This window comes from Lepidothrix coronata, unplaced genomic scaffold (assembly GCF_001604755.1).
Source record: "Lepidothrix coronata isolate B3197 unplaced genomic scaffold, Lepidothrix_coronata-1.0 Scaffold1, whole genome shotgun sequence".
Classification (NCBI taxonomy): Eukaryota; Metazoa; Chordata; class Aves; order Passeriformes; family Pipridae; genus Lepidothrix; species Lepidothrix coronata.
Genome location: NW_016690181.1, coordinates 16375594 through 16394366, shown reverse-complemented (window position 1 = coordinate 16394366; position 18773 = coordinate 16375594). Strand labels below are relative to the sequence as shown.

Sequence of the window (18773 nt, the reverse complement as noted above, 5' to 3'; positions counted from 1 at the left end):
AAAAACTATTGTAACTGAAAATGGCTCTGATTTTTTCCTTTCTTCGATTTTAATAGATATGTTTAGTCTACTTTAAAAGCTTTCTGGAGAACCTTTTCTAAATGGCTAATTTAAGCTTGTCAGGTTTTAATTATAATCTCTCTATACACAAGTTAAGATGCTTAATGCTAGTGAAAAGTTCTGAATACAAAGCAAACCTGTGTCAAGTTACAGAGCACTCTTACCCGTCTTAATTGCTTCTGGTCTGAACTTTAACCTTAACTCTCCCATCTGTCTTAGACATTCTCTTCTCTCATCACAACCACTTTCTTTTCTGTAGAGTGCTGAGGATCTGTCTTAATTCAGAAGGAGTTTTAGTCTGGAAAAAAAATTGCCATCAGGCTGTGGATGTTCTTTGTCCCACTGCAGCATGAGGCGTGTTCCTGGAGTGGAGTCCTGCTGCCTCAGAGAGCCCAGAGTGTGTCCTTACTTCTGCTGGTATGGGACTGCTTGTGGGAGATGTGGGAGCTAAAAGAGAAGTGCCCTAGATCCCAAATGTCGTGACAACTTCCGGTCTCAGTTAAAATCTCTTCCCAACAACATCAGTATGGTGTTTGTTTTTTTTTTGTTCACAGTTTTACAGATGTGTCCTTAGGCAGTTTATTCATTTTTAGGGCAGTTGTCTGCCTCATTTTCTAGCTATGACGCAGCCTTTGTGGCAAAGGTTAGTTGCATCTTTTTCTTAGATAAGAATGAGTTTCATTCGAGCTTAGAAAATTAGCCTTGAAAATACTCAGTCAGTGCAGATTCCTTCTGGAGAGTGCATTTAAAAGTTTGAATCCAAAATTGATTTGGAAGTGCTCTAATCTAAAATAACCCTGATGTTAGCATTGTTGTCTGCAACTCCTGCTAGCCCTGGCGTTCCGGTTCAGTGTGTTGGCACACAGTTCCCTGATGCTGTGAAATTGAGACTCATCTGGAGATACAGCCTTTTCTAAAAAGGATTGCAGGGCACTTAAGACTCCTTATTTCATTAGTTCAGTGAAGGAGTTCTTTTCAGCAGTCATGAATCTCATGATGAGGTGGACAAAAACTGAGCAAATCAAGCAGTAGGCTCTCGTGGAAATGGAGCGGTGGAAAAGCTGCTCAGTAAGTTTTTTGGCACGGAAGTGGAGCATTTTTGGAGCTGAAGGTTAGTGGGTTAGAATTTCTTTTTAGTCTGAGGTTTCAGGGAAAGCACTAGTAGATACATATCCAGGCCAGACTTCAGAAAGCACATCTCAGGAGGCTTTCAGTTCTGCACGCTGGGCTGGGTCATATGATTATTATTTTTGTCATTGTTTCCCACCAAGTGTAACCGTTGGCATCTTCATGTATGGTGAATTAAACGGAGCATAAATAACTGAATTGAAGAGCTGGCTTCCACTTTAAGGGGATCAGTTGCTGCATGAAGCAGCGGTAATGATCCAGAGGAGCAGGATGTATTGAGGAAAAAAGTGAAGTACCATCCAAAGTGCAGGCAACAGGTCATAAGTTCTTGTAGTGGTAGTGGTCTGAAATTCAAGGAATAGGATTAGAGAGCTACAGTAGGTTAATGAAAATGGCTCCCTTAGGATCAGCTTGAATTCAACTCAGTGGTCAATCGTAAGAGGAGGAATGTCTTGTGCAATTCCAATTTCTCATCCATATTCTGAATACTGTGATGCTCCTGAATGCTTAATAGAATAGAATATGCTCTGTTACGGTGTACTTCACATGACTCCTAAGATGCTTTAATGCAAACTAAATGTCATGCTAACTTGCCCCAAACCCTCAGTGCTCACTTTATTCAGGAATATATGGTGAATTGCAGCAGAGTTTTCAAAGCCTTTCTTGGACATCTCATAAAAAAAGAAAAAAAAAAGAAACAAAAGAGAAAGTTGTGCAATTTTACTTGTGTCTTTCCCGTTGGCTAGGGTAATAGTGCTCAAATCCTGCCTCTATACGTCACCTCAAAGGAACTCATTATAGAACAAGTATACAACAGCTAATGCCAAGAAACCACTTTTCATTCTTATCAGCACATTTTCTTGTAAAGAAGGGTAACATTAATGGCCAGCTGTGGCTTGTGAGCCCTGACTTAATCAGTCGTGAATAACAAAAATTAGTTTGAGGCATATAGTTACTGGCCAACTGCAGCTATAACAAATGTTTAATGAACAGTGTCGCACTGGGGTCTGCATACCTTTTCCTGGGAATGAAAGGGGAAATGGCCAAGAGCAGGACTTTCTCTGTCCTAATTGCGGTAGCGAAATGGGGTAGAGTAAAATCTGACAATGGAAGCAAACTGTGGTTAAGTAAGGCTTAAGTTAGACCTCAGTAAACAGAAGAACAGAAGCAATGAAGTATGTAGCCTCTGTTTTCTCTATTTATCTTGGTGGCATTAGGAGAACAACAACTTTGCTTGATACTGTTTGCAAGGTACAGCAAGCTCTTTCTGACAAACGTTATGCTGCCCTTTATCTAGTCTTGAAATTTTAAACTGTTTTTGCCAGAGCTGTGTTCTCTGGGGTCAGCACTGGGAGGGGAAGGATCCTTCCCGTTGGTGGTGGGCTGTACTTTGTATAAACATCTTGGGTCTTTGTTAAACTGCATGCAAGGCTGGGATATCCAGGGATCTCCTGTAGTCTGAGCAGCTGCATTACAGAAGTCATGGGCTTTTCTCTGGTCCTTCTCATACAGGAACTGTACCTGAGTAAAATGGACTCTGGTCCCCTTTCTGGCTCCTGCTGGAAAGGGCAAGACAGTGCTGGCTCACCATCCCACTCGAACTCTCCTCTGCCTCCCAACCACCTCTGGGTGGGTAGAGGAGTCCGGAAAGGAGCAAGGCAAAACCTTCAGGAGCTGGTAGTAGGACTTTCAAGGTAATTTTAGGCCCCTGGAATCTGACTAAGCATTCCTGTGTTGACTGCAGGTGTGGATAAATCCAGTAAAGTCACACTAGATGTGAACCATTTTTGACACCTCTTCTGAGACTAGTTCATGTACTGCTGAAGCTTATCAAAGCAGTTCCACAAATTCCATGGCCTTCCTGGAGGTTGTATAGTGTCACTCAAAACTTCAGGGCTTGCAAAAGGTTAGGGTATTATTTATATCTACAGTGATACAAATTCTGCTTCCCAAATGAGTATTTATTTATTGGTTACTTTCACAGTGCTTACCAATGCACAACTGAGATTGAGAGTCTCACACACAGAGACTTAACACAGACAGTCAGAACTGTGACCACCTCAGCTCCACTCTTATGCAACAGAAAAAACGTATCACTTGGATATATTGCATAGGGGGGAGATGGGATGCTCTCTTAGCCGTGGTTTTTCTTTGCTGCTTTCATGAGACAAAATTCCAGTCTGCTTTATTTTTTAAGTCAGCAAACTGATTATATATTGTAAAAGATCAGTGTTTTCATGGGTGAGCAGTAATTACAGAGTAATGGCTTAAAACATTTCCTGAAGGAACATAAAGCTGTTTTTAAAAGTCAAGAGTACATTAAAAGGATTACCATGTAGATTTGATTTTTAGATAACACTAAAATGGATCCCAAATGGACTTATGAAAAGGGATGCTATCTCTTTAATGGAAAGTGCATGGTCTGACAGCTCAGCATGCAAATGGTCCTGCAAAGGACTGTCTGTTGGTTTTTTCCTTTCAACAAGAAGAGGGGGAAATAGCTCTCCTTGCCCTTCTCCTTTCAACTTTTTAATAGCAAATGGGTTGGTCTGGTTTTACTAGGAGAGGGAGAAGAGGACAGGGTTGGGGGATAACCACATCTTTCTGAATCACTAGGGAAGTGGATTTCACTTTTTAGAAGGTCAGTCAGCAGCAATTGTATCTCTTACACAGATTGCATTAAGTAGATAGACTCCCTCTGTATTCTCTAAAGGCAAATCCTTACTTGCCTCTTACATGCAAATAAATTTTAGTCTAAGTATATTTATTACACTAATCTTGAGCAGGGCATGAGCATCAATACTTGTCTTGGCAGTAAATTTGGACAGGGGCAGGAGGGGCTGTTATTTTCATAATACCATAACTTGCAATCACTGTAGCATTTGCTATTTCAGAGTTGCCAGCACGACTTTCTGGTGATTGATGGTGTAAAATATGCTTTTGGCCTGGGTAGGATTTCTTCTAGAAACATTTAAAGGAGCATATTCATATTTCATTAAATACAGAGCACGAGGATTCCAAATTCTTCTGTGGTATTGCACAAACTTTTACAGGCTCCAAAAGTCTTGAGAAATTTCTATAAGCCTGTGAAAGCTTTAGATTGGATAGTCATCATTGCCTGCATTAAGGGCTGTGACAGATTGCTTCATCAGTGTACACAGAGCAGAACATCAAATGGCCATTTGGCAGTGGGCACTGAAATTCTATTAAGGTTGCCGAAAGCTTAGGTTGACATTGTATATGTCTGCAAAGAGGCAGAAGAAAAGATGATGATGATGATGATTGTGCAATGATATAGTTCTGTTCTCCTTAAAATATTCACATATATAGCATGCCAAATCTATGAGGGGGATGTTAATGTTTCACTGCTCAACCTGAGCTCTGCTGCATCGCACATCTTTGCTTTTGTCTTGGAGCCTCAATGTGTTAAACAGTCCATTTGAACTGGAACGTGATAATTACACACATGCCTGGAAATAATTGAGGAGTTTTTACTTCTCAAATACTCTTTGGGTTATTTAACTTGATATTAGGTTTTTCTATTTGCTTTTCTTTCCTTTTGGAGAAGGGGAAGTGCACAAAGCCCTCCTTGTATTGAACTTTGGTACATAGGTTATTCTTAAAAGAGCTGAAAAGCGAGGGATGAGTTCTTACTTTTGTGAACATTTGACTCAGAGACTCTTCTTCCATTGGTTTCCTTTGACACACAAACCCACTAAATAAACAACTTTTGAGCTTATTGTCTTTTCAATGGTCACCTGCAAATTGATAGAATGTTGAGGAATATGGGATGAATTTCAGGCTAGTCTTCCCTAAAAATAATTTTCTCATCTGTGCTGTTCTTATACCGCTGAAAAGGTGATTTGAGAATAGTCGCTCCATTGCCAGACTTTTTTTCTGCTACAGGCACAGGGAACTGGACACCTAAAATCAGGACCTTTGTGAGACTGTAGTAAGATAAATTGTGACTTATTGAGAAAACTTGATCAGAATGTTCTCAGATTACATTGAAGGTGGAAGAAATCTGCATGTCTCTTTACTGTACCCGGGGCTTCAAACAGTAAAAATGGATTTTACTGAAACACTGGATATGCTAAGAATAAGCTTTGGATATACGCCAATTATGAAAAATTAAAGCTCAAACAAGCATTTTTTTATGAGCACAGGGAAAAATGTTGCTTACCATAATGATTTATAGAAACTATTTTGCAGCAACAATTATTATGGTCTGTGTTTGGTCCTGCTGCCATGTGTTCCTTTATAGCTACAGGTTGCTCTGGTAAGAGCAACTCTGTAATAGAAGACTCAAAACTTGTGGCGAAAATGAAAATACTAATCCTAAACCTCCTGTCCTGATTCAGGACCTACATTAGTACAGATTCAAATGATGTGAATTATTATGTTGGAATTATTGTTCTGTATATGTTCTGTCTGAGCAAATCCTTGAAAACAGGGTCTCTGCGTGTGAAATGGGAGGGGAGTTTAAGCCACTCATGCAGCTTTGGGTCACTTTTAGGTAGCTGAAACTGCCAGGAGACACTAGACTCTAAAATATATTTCTGTAAAGCTTGTCATGAACTGTATGGCCAAAAAAATTGCTGTGCAATTGGTCACAAAACTATAGCATAGTTATATAGAAACACTAATCAAAATGGTTCTCCTGCTAACTGCCCTCTCCAACTACTTTTTTGCCATGCTTGGGAAATCTGTTAACGAATGATTCAGAAGAAAGAATACCACAAATGAATTGCTAAAGCCACTGTAAAAATCACCTTCTGCATATTGCAGCATGAAATGGGAAATGAAAAAAGATTGTGGTTACTCAGTGAATAATTTTGATGAATGGTCTAAGGCTTGTTCATAAGCATTTAGTTGCAAGTACTTGGTGTTCCAAAGGTAATGTTTTAATTGGATATACAGATGACATGATGAGTTTCACCTTGCTGGCCATAATTCTTCAAATGAAATTCTTGGTGAAGATGCCCGAGACAGCTCTCTCTCAGTTCAGTGGAAGTGCAAGGTTTGACTTGTTTCACAGGGTGTAGTACTCATAGAAGGTGAGTAATACAATACTGGGAACACAAAGTGAGTTTCTTTTTAAGGCAATGAAATTCACTGCATCTTTTTGGCAGTGACTGTCTGCATTTACTTAAATGGGTGATGCAGGACTCTAATGCTTTTAAATGATATCAGATCCTCTGATAAAAGACATAAGACTGCAGCCTATTTATTGTGATGAGACAGGAGTTAATAAGATTACTCCTACTCTTCAGTTACTTTTTCATCTTTTGCAGCCAAATGCTGGTGGTTTTGTTAGCAGGCAAAAGGAGGTCAGCTCATTTAAAAGGTGTTGATGCTAGAAACAAACATTTTTTCCCTCAAGTGGAACTCTGAAACCTAGGCTCAATTGCCCAACTGTCAAAACCCTGGTCTTTAAACCAAAATTGCTTTTAGCACTGGAATGCTGCATCCCTGTAATAACCACTTATATAAATTTAAAAAAAAAAAAGAAAAAATTTAAAAAAAAATAAAATAAGTGTAACGTAAACCTGCAGTAATTGTGGTCTTTGCCAGAAGAGTGGTTCAGAAATGTGGTAGCTGCGTATGAAGGCACTGCTCAAGAAAGAATTGGTGGTGGTGAACAAAAATATGATTCCAGTGCTGTGTTGTGCAAGGTGCTGTACAACAAGGCTGGAAGCACTGCGCTGGAGTGGTTGTCACAAACCTTTCAGAGAGTAGATGTGTATTGTATGTGTGTGTGCATGTAGTTATTTACTTTGTTGTTGAGCAAGCTTTTACGGTAAAAGTAGCTGATCTGAGGAAAAGTTTTGGGGGTTTAAAGAAAGAAAAAAGCCCAACCAACCACCAACAACAAAAAACCCCCAAACAAAATCCCCAACAACGACAAAAAAGCCAATACCAAAAAAACTTGTCGAGGGAAAGAGTTAAAGCCATCTGCCTGAAAGCATTGTGTAAAACATACACACAATGTTGGGGAAATAAGCCAATTATGTGAGCTTCACAGGAGGTGGGGGACTGACCTTTGTGTATAATTAGTTCTTTTATTTAAAGCAAAGATTTTGAATAGAATAACTAATTAGCTGTCATAAATGGCAAATTGAAGATTTTGGCCAGATTCCTTGGGGAGTGTGGGAGGACGTCCCTCCTCCCACCCCGTACTGTACGCTCTGGCTCTCCTCATTAGGGTTGTTTTTAGTTCTCTGCCGTGGTAATGAGGAGTGCAGTGGCGGCACTTCTCAGAGCCCCCTCTAATAAGGCATGAAATGCAGGTGGAAGAGAACTGCCTTCAGCTCCTGAGGCTCTCACTGGGCACACGCGGGTGTAGCAGAGGGCTTGGGCGCAAGAGGGGGAGGCCGAGGGGGGCAGGTTGGAGGGGGGTCTGAAAAGTCCTGGTGATATCACCTGTGTTTTATGCTCTGGACTTGACTGTATAAAATACAGGCAAGCTACAAAGCCTTGAGGCATATATCATTAGCTAGCAGTCCCCCATTACTCTTTCAGACCAATTAACCTTTAGAGTTGCATTAAAGAAATTAGGTGGTGAACTTCCATGCTTTCAGAGGGGACCGGTAGCTCCCTGGCAGACCAGAGCACTGTGGAGCCGTACGCCGTAGGACCAGTGCAGATAACTGTTATTTAAAAGGTCTACCATTTATGAAAAGTTCCCAGGCTCTCTTGGAAACCAGGCTTTATGAACAGTGTGCCCTTAGAGGAACTGCAGCTGATTGCCATGTGAATAGAAATATCAGTAAAATGGCTTAGAAAAATTTAGAGGTGTACTTAGTGGACACTTGTTTTATAAAGCCAGCTGAATCATTTTACAGAAAGACCCCGACTGAGAAGATATGGGCTGATTAAAGCTTGTTTGTCTGACTGTGAATAGAGGTAAAGTTTAGATTACTCACTACAATAACAGCCTCTTTAGACACACACATAAATTTCAGTATGTCCAGAGGTGGTGTCTATAATTTTTTAATGTATATTGCAGCTCTGAGCACTCAGAACAGGTTTAGTTTTGTATTTACCAGCAGCAAGTCTATTAAGTTGTAAAGGGCAAAGAAGGGAGTGTAGGTAGCCAGAAATAGAAAGGCTTCATCTGCTGTTTCTAAGAAAAGAGAGCACTGGATGTCTAGCAACAGGAGAGGAGAGAACAACTTGATGGTACTTTCAGAATTTGGCAATAATCTGTTCCCTTGTGATCACGTATTTAAATCTGTGAGTGTCCAGCTGTTAATTTTTCTAGTTCTGCAACACTACTTCTCATTTTCTAATCCTCGCCCACACAGCACACGTGGAATTTGTTGAAGGTGACCCCTCTGTTTCTTGACAGCCCCAGTTGGACACCACATGCCCCTCATCAAATTGAACTAGGTATCTTGGCGTTTTTTGGCAAACACCGGGGAAAAATTGCGTAGAGAAATGAAGCAGCATCTCGGTGTTGCAGTGGGGAAATTTCCAAAAAGAAAAAGCAGTACTCCAGGTGGTTTCTGCCTGCAAAGCCCAGACTGCTTGAGGTTTGCTGGAAGGGAGGCAGGAGGAGGAAATCAGGGTTTGGTGTCGGCTGTGCCCTCTCTCTCTGCAAGCCTTTGACTGTGAAAGGGGTTAAGCTTCCAAAATGCTTCTCTCATTGCTTGGAAATGACATGGCAAGTGTTTGAAGAACCCTTGCTGATCAAGTTTGGCAGTTTTTGAAATTTTGTTTCACGCCTTGCCTGCTGTGTCAACTCACCAGCTAATTGCAGCTGCAACTTTCAGTAGTGGCGTGTGTGCTCGGTGCAGACTGGTTGGTTGGGATGTCAGAGGGAAACCTCACAGCCCAAAATGTAATTTCAAAACACTGAACCTGACCAGCAGAGGCTGACCTTGCTCGTTATTATCTGAGTGGGAATAGCAGCTTTGAACATCATATGATCTCTGAAATGGTACCTTTTTTCATTAGAAAGCCCCCTGCTGAACACTGACCAAATACATAGCTTTTTTCCTTGCTTAAGGTACTGCTTAAAAATATATATATCTGTTCCTTTGCTAGTTATTAGAAGCAAATCAAAGTGTTACATTCCCCTTATTCGCAGAAGCCTCTCATAAGACAATGGTGCTCCTGCAAGAGCGGGGAGCTGAGATGGCTGCAGTGAGTGAGGGCTGCCAGGGCCACAGATGGAACAAGAACTGCCACTACAGCCAGCCCTCAGCCTGCTTGCCATAGGAGACCCTCCTAACCTGTCCTGAGTAATCAAACCAGCCTCTACTAATGGTCCAGCCAGGGTTACATCCCTGTGCAAATGCCCTTGCTCTTGATCATGCTGCTGTTGCAGTGGAGCCCTCGCTCTGGGGGAGGGCAGCTGTAACTCTGAAAGGGCACTGGTTCCAAAAGTGCTCAGGAGCCTTGGGAAGTCTCACCTGGCTGAAGGTCTTGCATTGCTGAATCGCAGAGAATCGCAGAGCTGATCTCTGCCACCCTTGTGGCAGCCTCTTGAGTGAGGGTTTAAGGTGCGCTGGTTATCCAGAATCTGCGTCTTTCCAGATGTAGTATCCTCACGTTACCTAGATGAAGCTTGCAAAAGAATTGTATGATGATCCTCCCTTGTAAGAAACCCTCCTCAGCCTCTGAGATTATGCAGCTTACATTTAGAGAGCCCGTTTGTGGCGTGGGTAATGACTTGCTGGTGTCTGGGGTTCCTATCTAAAATATAATTTGCACATCTAGGTCTTGGTTTTCATAGGTGCAAACTATTTTCTTTCATCACTGGTACTGATCTTACACAGTTTGCAAATGCAAATTTGTATACACCCCCTTCTCTGCCTCAGAACAAGGCAGCCTCTTCTCACAATGTGCTGTTTTCCTGGTGTGGATTTGGGAAGAGCATAGAAATTACTTGAAAAGTGAAGCTTCTCCTTGCTCCTGAAATGTGTTTTGAAGAAAAAAGAAAAAAAAAAGAGGAAAAAAAAATAAAAGTGCTGCGTCTAGAACCACGGGGCCACTTCTCTTGTTCTTGTAAGAAATTCTGACCAGGTGCACAGGATTTCTGCAGTCTGACCTGCAGTATATTCCATTTCTGTCACTTCCCTGTCTTCTCCCTCTTTCCAAATGTGTGTTTCTCTGTGGCTGTGTATGTGGAATTTCTCTCTCGGTAGCAATAGAGGTTGCATGTGTGGCAGTCTAACACAGATGTAAGTTTTCACTTAATTTTTGGGGATTTGTCACTGGTGTCGAGTTTGCTTGTAGAGACTTTGTGAGCGGGTTTCAAGTGTGCTGCAGCAGAGGGCAGGCGGGTTCTTTAAGCCTTTAGAGTTTTTTGAATGTTACTTGACCTGTCTCCATGCTGCTGAGACCACTTTGATTACAAATGGATCAATACCTCGCTGTTTGTGTAGAGGTGTCTTAAGTGCTATTGTCATCTGCTCGCAGCTCTGATGAAGCAATTATTACTGTAGGAGTGGTGGGTTTACATGTGCTGACCATTAGGCACTCTCAGGTCACCCTGGCTTTTAAGGAAAGCAGCGAATGTCATGAGAGTGGCACTGACTCGTCCTCTCTAGTTAAGGGGTTGTTAATAATTCCATTATCAAGCTGCTTCTTTCTGGAACATCCAGTGCTTCCTACAGAAATGGCAGATTAACTTTGTCTAAGAGTATATAGCCAGTGACACCTGCTACTGTGGCCCTCTCATCATCTCTGCGTTGGTTAAGCCCACAATGTATTTGTTACAGGCCCAGCATTGTCATTTTCAGTGATTGACACCAGTAAAAATAAAATTTTTAACAAAGTAAAATGAAGGCTCCAGAGAAAATGGAATTCTGGCATAGCAGTGAATACTTCTGTCATCATTTCCTGTCACTGTCCTCCCTCACAGTACAATCCTTGTTTATTTTTCCACCTTGCCTGTTGATTCCATAAAATCCTTTCTTGCCCCCCTCTTAAACTGAGAAGGCTGATGGGTTTCACAGTTGTGTCAGTGCTCACAAGGGAGGCACTTGTTGCTTGGAGGAGAGGAAAAAGCTGGAGACAGCACTGTGAGGATGGTAGCCACAGCAAGTCTCCACCAGCCTCATGCCTTGGAAGTCCTGTCACCACCTCATACTCAGCTAGCTCATTCTTGCTTTGCGGTCCCAGCAGGGTTTTCCAGGGAGGAAGCAACTCCTGGCTTTTCACTACCTTCTCCAGTGATACAAGAGGAGGAGGAAAGCTCTAGTTTGCCTAAGGAGTATGGTTTCAGTAGTGGCAGGGGGGCACTGGTTGGGTTATTCTCAGCACTGCTCAGGGACTTTTGAATCACATTGATTTTGGAGCAGCCCCTGGACTGCTTTAGCTTCCAGTGAGGCCTCTGTCACCAGTGGGGTTCACAAGAGAGGACAAACGGTGGTCTACCACATCTTTTTATACTCCCTCCTCTCCTTTCCCCATCAAACTTGATCCAGCCAAGATGTTGGACTGGGGGTACGTGCAGTGGTGGCCCTTCTGATCTTTGTAATTGCCTTTGGCAGGTAATTAACAACACAAGGGTACTGGTAATGAGGGGAAAAGCAAATGTTGATATTGCAACCAGTTTATTCTGCTGCAAGATGTTAATTACAAAAAGTCTGGTGCATTGTGTCAGCCCTACCCTCAGGAAAAAAGGGCTTTGTTCTTGCAAGCATCACACTCCCACTTAGCCCCTGACAGCAGATGAAGTTAAAATTCCTTTGACTGTCAGCTTCTTGCAGCGTGAGCTTGATGTAATGAAACCAGCAGCAGTGTTTGCTCACAGATCTACCTATAGCTTACAGTGCTACCCCAAATGCCGGTAACCTATCCAAGCTGTCTGGATATCCTCTCAATGAAATGCTTTGTTTGCGTTGCAGGTGTGCCGATGTTATCCGTACAACCCAAAGGGAAGCAGAAGGGCTGTGCTGGCTGCAACCGAAAGATCAAGGACCGGTACCTGCTGAAGGCTCTGGATAAGTATTGGCATGAAGACTGTTTGAAGTGTGCCTGCTGTGACTGTCGTCTTGGAGAGGTTGGATCAACTCTTTACACAAAAGCAAATCTCATTCTTTGCCGCAGAGATTACCTGAGGTAAATAGAGGAACGTACTGTGGGCTCTTCCCAGAGCCTCTCAGCATGCTGCCAGCTGTCTGGGTTTCTAAACCTCTCCTATGAAAACATGTGCTTGTGCATGGTCAGCCCTGCCCAGAAGAGATTGGAGTTTCTTCCTCTGCCTAAGCATGGCTTTTTATTTGCACTTAAGGTATTTCGTAGTCAGGGAGGTGGAACTCTGTTTTTAGGTGAAGGTAGAAGAAGAAAGTCATGACTTAACTCTACTTCTTCTTATTATGAACCACCAAGAACAAACAGTGCTTGCTGAGTAAATTAGGAAAAGACTGTTAATTCTTCTTGCATATCTCTGATGCTATACTCCTGCATATTGACTGAGACCTGACCAAACCTTTACCTTTTCTTTTTCAGTCATAGCTTTTAGACAGGCTTCTTGTGCTTCTATTGAGTAAGGTTCCTCCCAAGGGGCTCTTGTCCCTTCCCTAACTAAACAAAGTAAAACACAAAAATTACAGATCAACTTCAAAAAAAATTTTTTTTATGAGGAAATCAGCAGAGACCATTACTAACTGTGAGTTACAACTATCCTGTCAGTGTGTGTCTGCAATACATGGGGCTTTTTGCCTGCTGTGTATGGGGGTTTTGTGCAAAATACTTTATATAAACACAAATGAATATTAATAAGACAGCAGGCCTAATGCAAACATTCTTATGAGGGTCACACTGCAAAACACTCTGAGTTTTGCTTTGTTTTTCCTTTGGAAGAATGTACTTGATCTCCAGCTAATGTGTGTATTTTCTTTTTATTTTTCTAAAGCACTGATAGCATTTCCCATGCAACCTCAAACAGCAAAACATCTGAAGCAAAAACAAATCCAACACATGGTTCTAAGATAAGGGAGGTAAAATGCCATCTAACCTTGTAGTGTCCAGATGCTGGCTAGACTAGTGTCAGTGATCAGATGTTTCATGTCTTTCAATGTAAAATGTATTTCAGAAAATCTTTAGTAAATATTTTCTTAGTAAACTTTAACAAACATGTTTCTCCTTCTAAAGATGAGAGATAGAGCACTGAGCCAAACAGAAGAGATGAGTCCATTAGCTGCCATATGGGAGCTGTCACCTTGCCTTCTGGCCAGGCAGTGTATGGGAGCATCCTGCCCACATGAAGATTTTTGCTCCTGCTGGAGCTGAAGTTCCTCAGGGCACACATGAAATGTCCCAGCTGAAATTCTGCCACACAGGCAGCAGTCACAGGTCCACACCTGGTTAGGTGGGATACATTCCCAAAATCTAAGTGAAGAGGAGCTTGGGTAAGGGTGAATACATCCGAAGGGGAAAAGACAGGATAAGCAGCCTTTGGGAAGATGGAAAAGGTGTAATGAGGAAATATGTAACTATCTTCACTATAGTGAAATAATTTTTGTACCTTGCATAAGTTCTGAGTATTGACTAATGTCACAAGTCACTTGTGACAAAACACTCGTGGCACCCTGTCTGTGCTAATCTGAAAAAACTGAGCTCCAGAAGGTTCTTTAACACACTGATTTCTAACCTCAAATTAGAATCTTTGTGGTTCTCCTTCAGTTCAGCTGTACTCTTTTTGTGTCGTGGACATAATTCTGATGTGTCAATGAAGAATATAAGTTTTTGATCTTCCCTTGTTGAGGAAGCTTTTCATCACAGTATCACAATTGGGTCATGCTAGGTACTATCACAAGGACCCCCAAAATCTCTCAGGAGAACTACTTCCAGGAATAATCTTCTTTCCAGAAAGAATAGCTGCATTATTTTCTGGAGTATTTCTTTGTATACTTTATCTTGTTTATACATTATCTTTTCTTTTCTTTATCTTGTTTGCACCCAGCTTGCCAAGTGATCAAGGTCTCTCCATCTGTCATCCTCCATTTCATTATTTATCACCTCTCTGGAATTTGTCGTTTGTGATCTTGAAAAAGTGTTGTGTCTGTGCTTTTTTTTTTTTCTTTAATTTGACCCTAAAGGTAGATATTCAGCTTTATTCTGCATGTAACAGGACCCTGCTAGAAATACTCAGCTGAGCAGTGTTTCCCATTTACATTTGCTTTTTGAGACCTATGAGCTACCCCATGTTTTGTCCATTTAATAAGCACATATTGATTTTGGTTTATTCTAGTTTCATAACAAAAATAATGTGTGGCATCAAATCAGACATGTTAAAGTGCCAAAGGACAGCAGTATTGATGCTGTAAAGCTTAAAGAACCTTTTCATCACTGTAGTTGTAGAGCACTTTCTTTCCTCGGTTTATGCTGAAAATGCTGCTTTGAGGTGCTGCTCAATCTTCTCACTGACCCCTAGAGGATATGAATTTTCTGGGGCACACCAGAAGCCTGTGCTAGAGACGGAAAAGAAGCCAGGCATTGCAGATCCCAAGGAAATGGCCCGTGTTCCAACTTGGAGAAGAGAGGGCAATTTATGACACGAAACATGAAAGGCAGCAGTTGGGACTAGTGTTTGACCATGGCCATGCAGCTTCTGTCTCAGCAGCAGTTAAATGTGGCCTCTGAAACAAAGTTCTGTGCCTGAAAGAGGTCTCATAATACCTTTGTCTCCATTTTTTGTGTTAGAATAATTTCTGGCCCACCAAGGGGGAAGTCTGTTGCTATTTGTGCAGCATTTAAACTGCAGAGAAGACTTATGTGGCCTTTACCTTAAATATTTTTCCTCATCAGAATTTAGGACATTAAGAGCTTTGACCACTAGAAATATTTCTTATTTGATTTTCTGTTGGGAAGAACAGTATAATTGTCATATCCCAGGGAAATTGATGGAGAGTTGAATAGGAAAGAATAGCATTAATTCTGTAACACGGTTGTTAACTAGCATTCATTTGTTTAGCCAGCTTTATGGCTATCATGATTTGTGTGCTCACTAATAAGTAAATTTAGTTTATATTGGTTTTTTGGGAGGTTCTGCCAAACTGCTGTGTTCTGTTCTCCTCATGCTAAGGAATCCTTTCAGGCTGCTAGGATAGGAATAAGGGCATTGCTGTGCAGTCCCATATTTTATGAGAGTATAAAGCAATTTTTTTACTTTAAAACATCTTGTGTTGCCTTCTACACATAAATACTCTTTTCTTTCTCAATTTTAACTATTAATTCTATTATTAGAAGGAGCTAAAGCTGCCATCACCATCTTCTCTATTGTCTGTTCACTCCTGGTAATTTGAATTTTTCTTCTTGGAGAATTATCCATAGCTATCATGATATAATTCCCTCACAGTTTTAGAGCTTCTATATACATTTTTTTACTCATTAAACAGCTCATGGTGTTTGGTCTACTAGTCAAATTGTAGCTGAATTCATTTCTAAAAATAAGTTTTCATACTTCACACTGTAGTCGCACCATAAAGGGAATGTTTTACCTGGAGAACACTCAGAGGAATTCCTTGTTGGCCACTTACTCTATATGTGAATATTGCACTGATATTTAGTAGGTCAACCATCATGTGAAAAATCGAAAGCTAGACTGATTCTGTACCCAGAAATGCAAATATATGCACCGTTTATATCTGTAGTCCAAAAGGAGTATTGCGGTGTAACGACCAGAAGAAAAAACTGGTGTTTCATAATCTCTTTATAGACCAACATTTCTTTGAATTTGCCTGGGAGCTGATTGTGCTGTTTAGGAAAACACGTTTCATCCCCTGGTGAGATGTGCTGCCCGCTCCCCTTGCTCCATCCCCAGTTCCCATCAGGGCCTGCAGCAGGGCTGTCCCTGCCTGGGGCTGCACAGGCTCAGCACCAGCCACCGCTTCTCTCATTGCAGCGAAGGCGACAGTGTATGGGTGCTTCCCTTTAGACAGAAGGGGCTCCTGGAATATTTCAGGCAAATTAGAAATTCAGCTGAAGTGGTTGTTAATTTGCTGGTCTGGGACCTTCCTGTGCCACCCCTCCTGTGGGCGGGTACCGCTGAGCCATGGCCACTGCAGGGACTGGGTACAGGGATGAACTGGGCTCCTGTCACTGGCAGAGGGCAGAGGGCCAGGACAGGAGCACGCCCTGCTCCTGCCCCAGTACAGGGCGCTGCCTTGGAGCCGGCTTTGTCCTGGGTGTTGGCAGCACAGTGGGCTGCCAGCCCTGTGTGCTGATCCTCAGTGGGTTTTTAGCAGAAATCTTTCCAATGTGTCTCGGGAGCTGCTAGCAGACCATAGCCTGATCATTTGTTTCAAAAGATAAACTGTCGTCATTGCTTGTGAAGGAACATTTGTTAACCTTCACATTTCATAAAACACTTTCTTGCTCATTTTTTAATCATGAAAGATGAAATTGGATCTCGAGTTGTTATCCTTGTGGTATCACCTCAGTCTCCAGCTGTGTCTAGATGTATCTTTCAATACATTTCGCCTCAGCAAATAGATTTACCATTTGTTTCATAATCACAGTTCCAGCATTCCTACCTCTAATTATTTTTGATAAGCGAGTGCTATTGAAGAAACTGCTTCTGGGACAGAGCAGCTTAGCACGCAGCTCGGATGGCTCCTCGCAGCCCCCACGCAGCGATGTGTGTTTGTTCCGAGGCGTAATTAAACGTTCACCAAGCTCCGCTTCACAGGGACGGTTTGGGTGTTGCATCAGGATTTCCCGTGAGGAACCGACAACTTAAATTTCGCTGTGAAGTGCTGATGAAGAACGTGATTTTTCCTTTTTACTCAGTGTGGTGCCCTCACACGAGCAAAGGCGAGTCAGGCTCGCTTTGACAGGAGCAGAACTGTTGCTTCTGTGTGTTTGATATGCTGGTGTTGGGAAAGTTTTTCATCATTTAAACTGATTAGGGCCTTAATTAGACTCCAAAGAAAGCTCAAAACCTGCATTAAAAAATCATGGCAAATCAGTAAGAGAGAAGGGCTTTCTGGGAAACCCCAGTGCTGTTCTCAATGGGTTTCATGGAAATTCTTTTCACCCAGCTTCCCATGTGTTTTGATCAGTGCTGCAACCTGTGCCTGGCATCGGTTCCTCCAGCAAGCAGAGGAGCCCTTTGCACCCCTCTGCACTGTTTGTATCACACAGGCTTGAACTCCACCCTCGGCAGCTCCTAGTCCAAACAAGGTCAGCTGCCCAGTACTGGGCTGTACTGGGCTTTCCAGTAGTTCGAAACTGGTTTTTGCTCTGCTCCAAATACCCCAACGGGTTCATTCTGTTAATGAATCACTTTAGGAGCCCTTTAGATGAAGTGTTCTATATCTGGAAAATGTGCAGGGATTTGGTTGTGGGATAAGAGCAGTGATCTTGCACAAACATAGGAGCTTGGGAGGATGTGGACAAATACCCTCCTCACGGGCTTCCCCAGGTCGGTAACAACAGCTCTGAGCCAAACCCTTAAACCACGGAGGGACGTGTAAGCACAAGCCTTCAGGAACCGAGATGTGCGTGCTGCAACGGGCAGAATTTAAGTTAATCTACCAAAGACATCACTAGTGCTCAGAATGTAGCTTCGACCTGCAGAAGCTGCAACACCTTGGGAGGAGGAAGGGGAAAGTGTTTGGGACTTTTTCCCTCCAGAGAAGCATAGGGTGCATGCATGCTCTGAGAGTATGCCCTGCCGGATTTTCAAAAGGGACACGTTTAGCGTGGGAAGGGGAGGTGTAAATGCAGTGTGGCTGAACAAATGGTATCTTCTCAGAGCCTAAAAATGTTGCTAAACTGAAGTGCTGCTCTTGCACTGCAACAGGGAGTGTCTTGCATGCTACATCGGACACTCTCACTTCTACACTTGGTGTCTATACAGATTAAGGAGGATTAATTAGGCTCAAAATACAATGTGTCTTGGCAACATTTCTGTGCTTTGTGATGTTAAAGTACAGAATTATTTTTTTCTCCATAGTAGCTGTTCCAGGAGCGTCTCACAGCCTGTGCTCATACTTTCTTTGTTCATTTGCTTTTTGCCCTTTTATTTCCATCTCCAAAACCCCTCAGTGAGAAGGAAAGCTTATGGGGAGCAATTCTACCTGGCTGTGGTATGCTAGCATGCTTCTAGCCCTTCCAACTTTGCAGTTTTCTGACTGCTGTATTTAAAATCTCCTAAGAGGACGTTGTTGCACGTGTTCAGCAGTGCCAGAGAGAGCCAAGATGGGTTTAAGGTCAGTGGCTTCAGTTACACCATGAGAAAGGCTGGGGCAGGGGAGTAGGACTTGGACACCTCCTACCTGCTGAGTCTCAGCCCCACCGTGAATATCCTTTGAAAAATATGGAGGGAGAGGCCAAAGGAGTAAAAATAAGTGAACATTCAGATGTGTTCTTCAACTGCAAACAGAAACCCTTGAGCAACCTTGAAGTTTACAGCCAGTAATCTCTGAACTAGTGCGGTCACTCAGCCAGAGGGCTGTTTTGTACAGCGCTGGTTCAGCTCCTCCTGCTATGCTGTCTGTGAATGCCAAACCCTTTGGCATGCAAGACGTAAATTCTTTGGGATTGAACTTGAAGGCTTCATGAGGGGACAGCTTGACCAATTTCATTAGTATCAAAATGCATTTCTTTTCCTTCAGCTGACATGA

General features: G+C 42.3%; 1 protein-coding gene across 3 annotated transcripts in view; it reads left to right on the top strand.

The window, feature by feature from the left end:
• The window catches only part of LMO1 (LIM domain only 1), a 93914-nt gene that overhangs the window by 32618 nt on the left and 42523 nt on the right, over positions 1–18773 (top strand). For all 3 annotated transcript variants that reach the window (XM_017812686.1, XM_017812679.1, XM_017812692.1), the window contains one exon: positions 12048–12261. In XM_017812686.1, coding sequence (XP_017668175.1) covers positions 12048–12261 — 214 coding nt within the window. The remainder of the gene's footprint in view (positions 1–12047; positions 12262–18773) is intronic.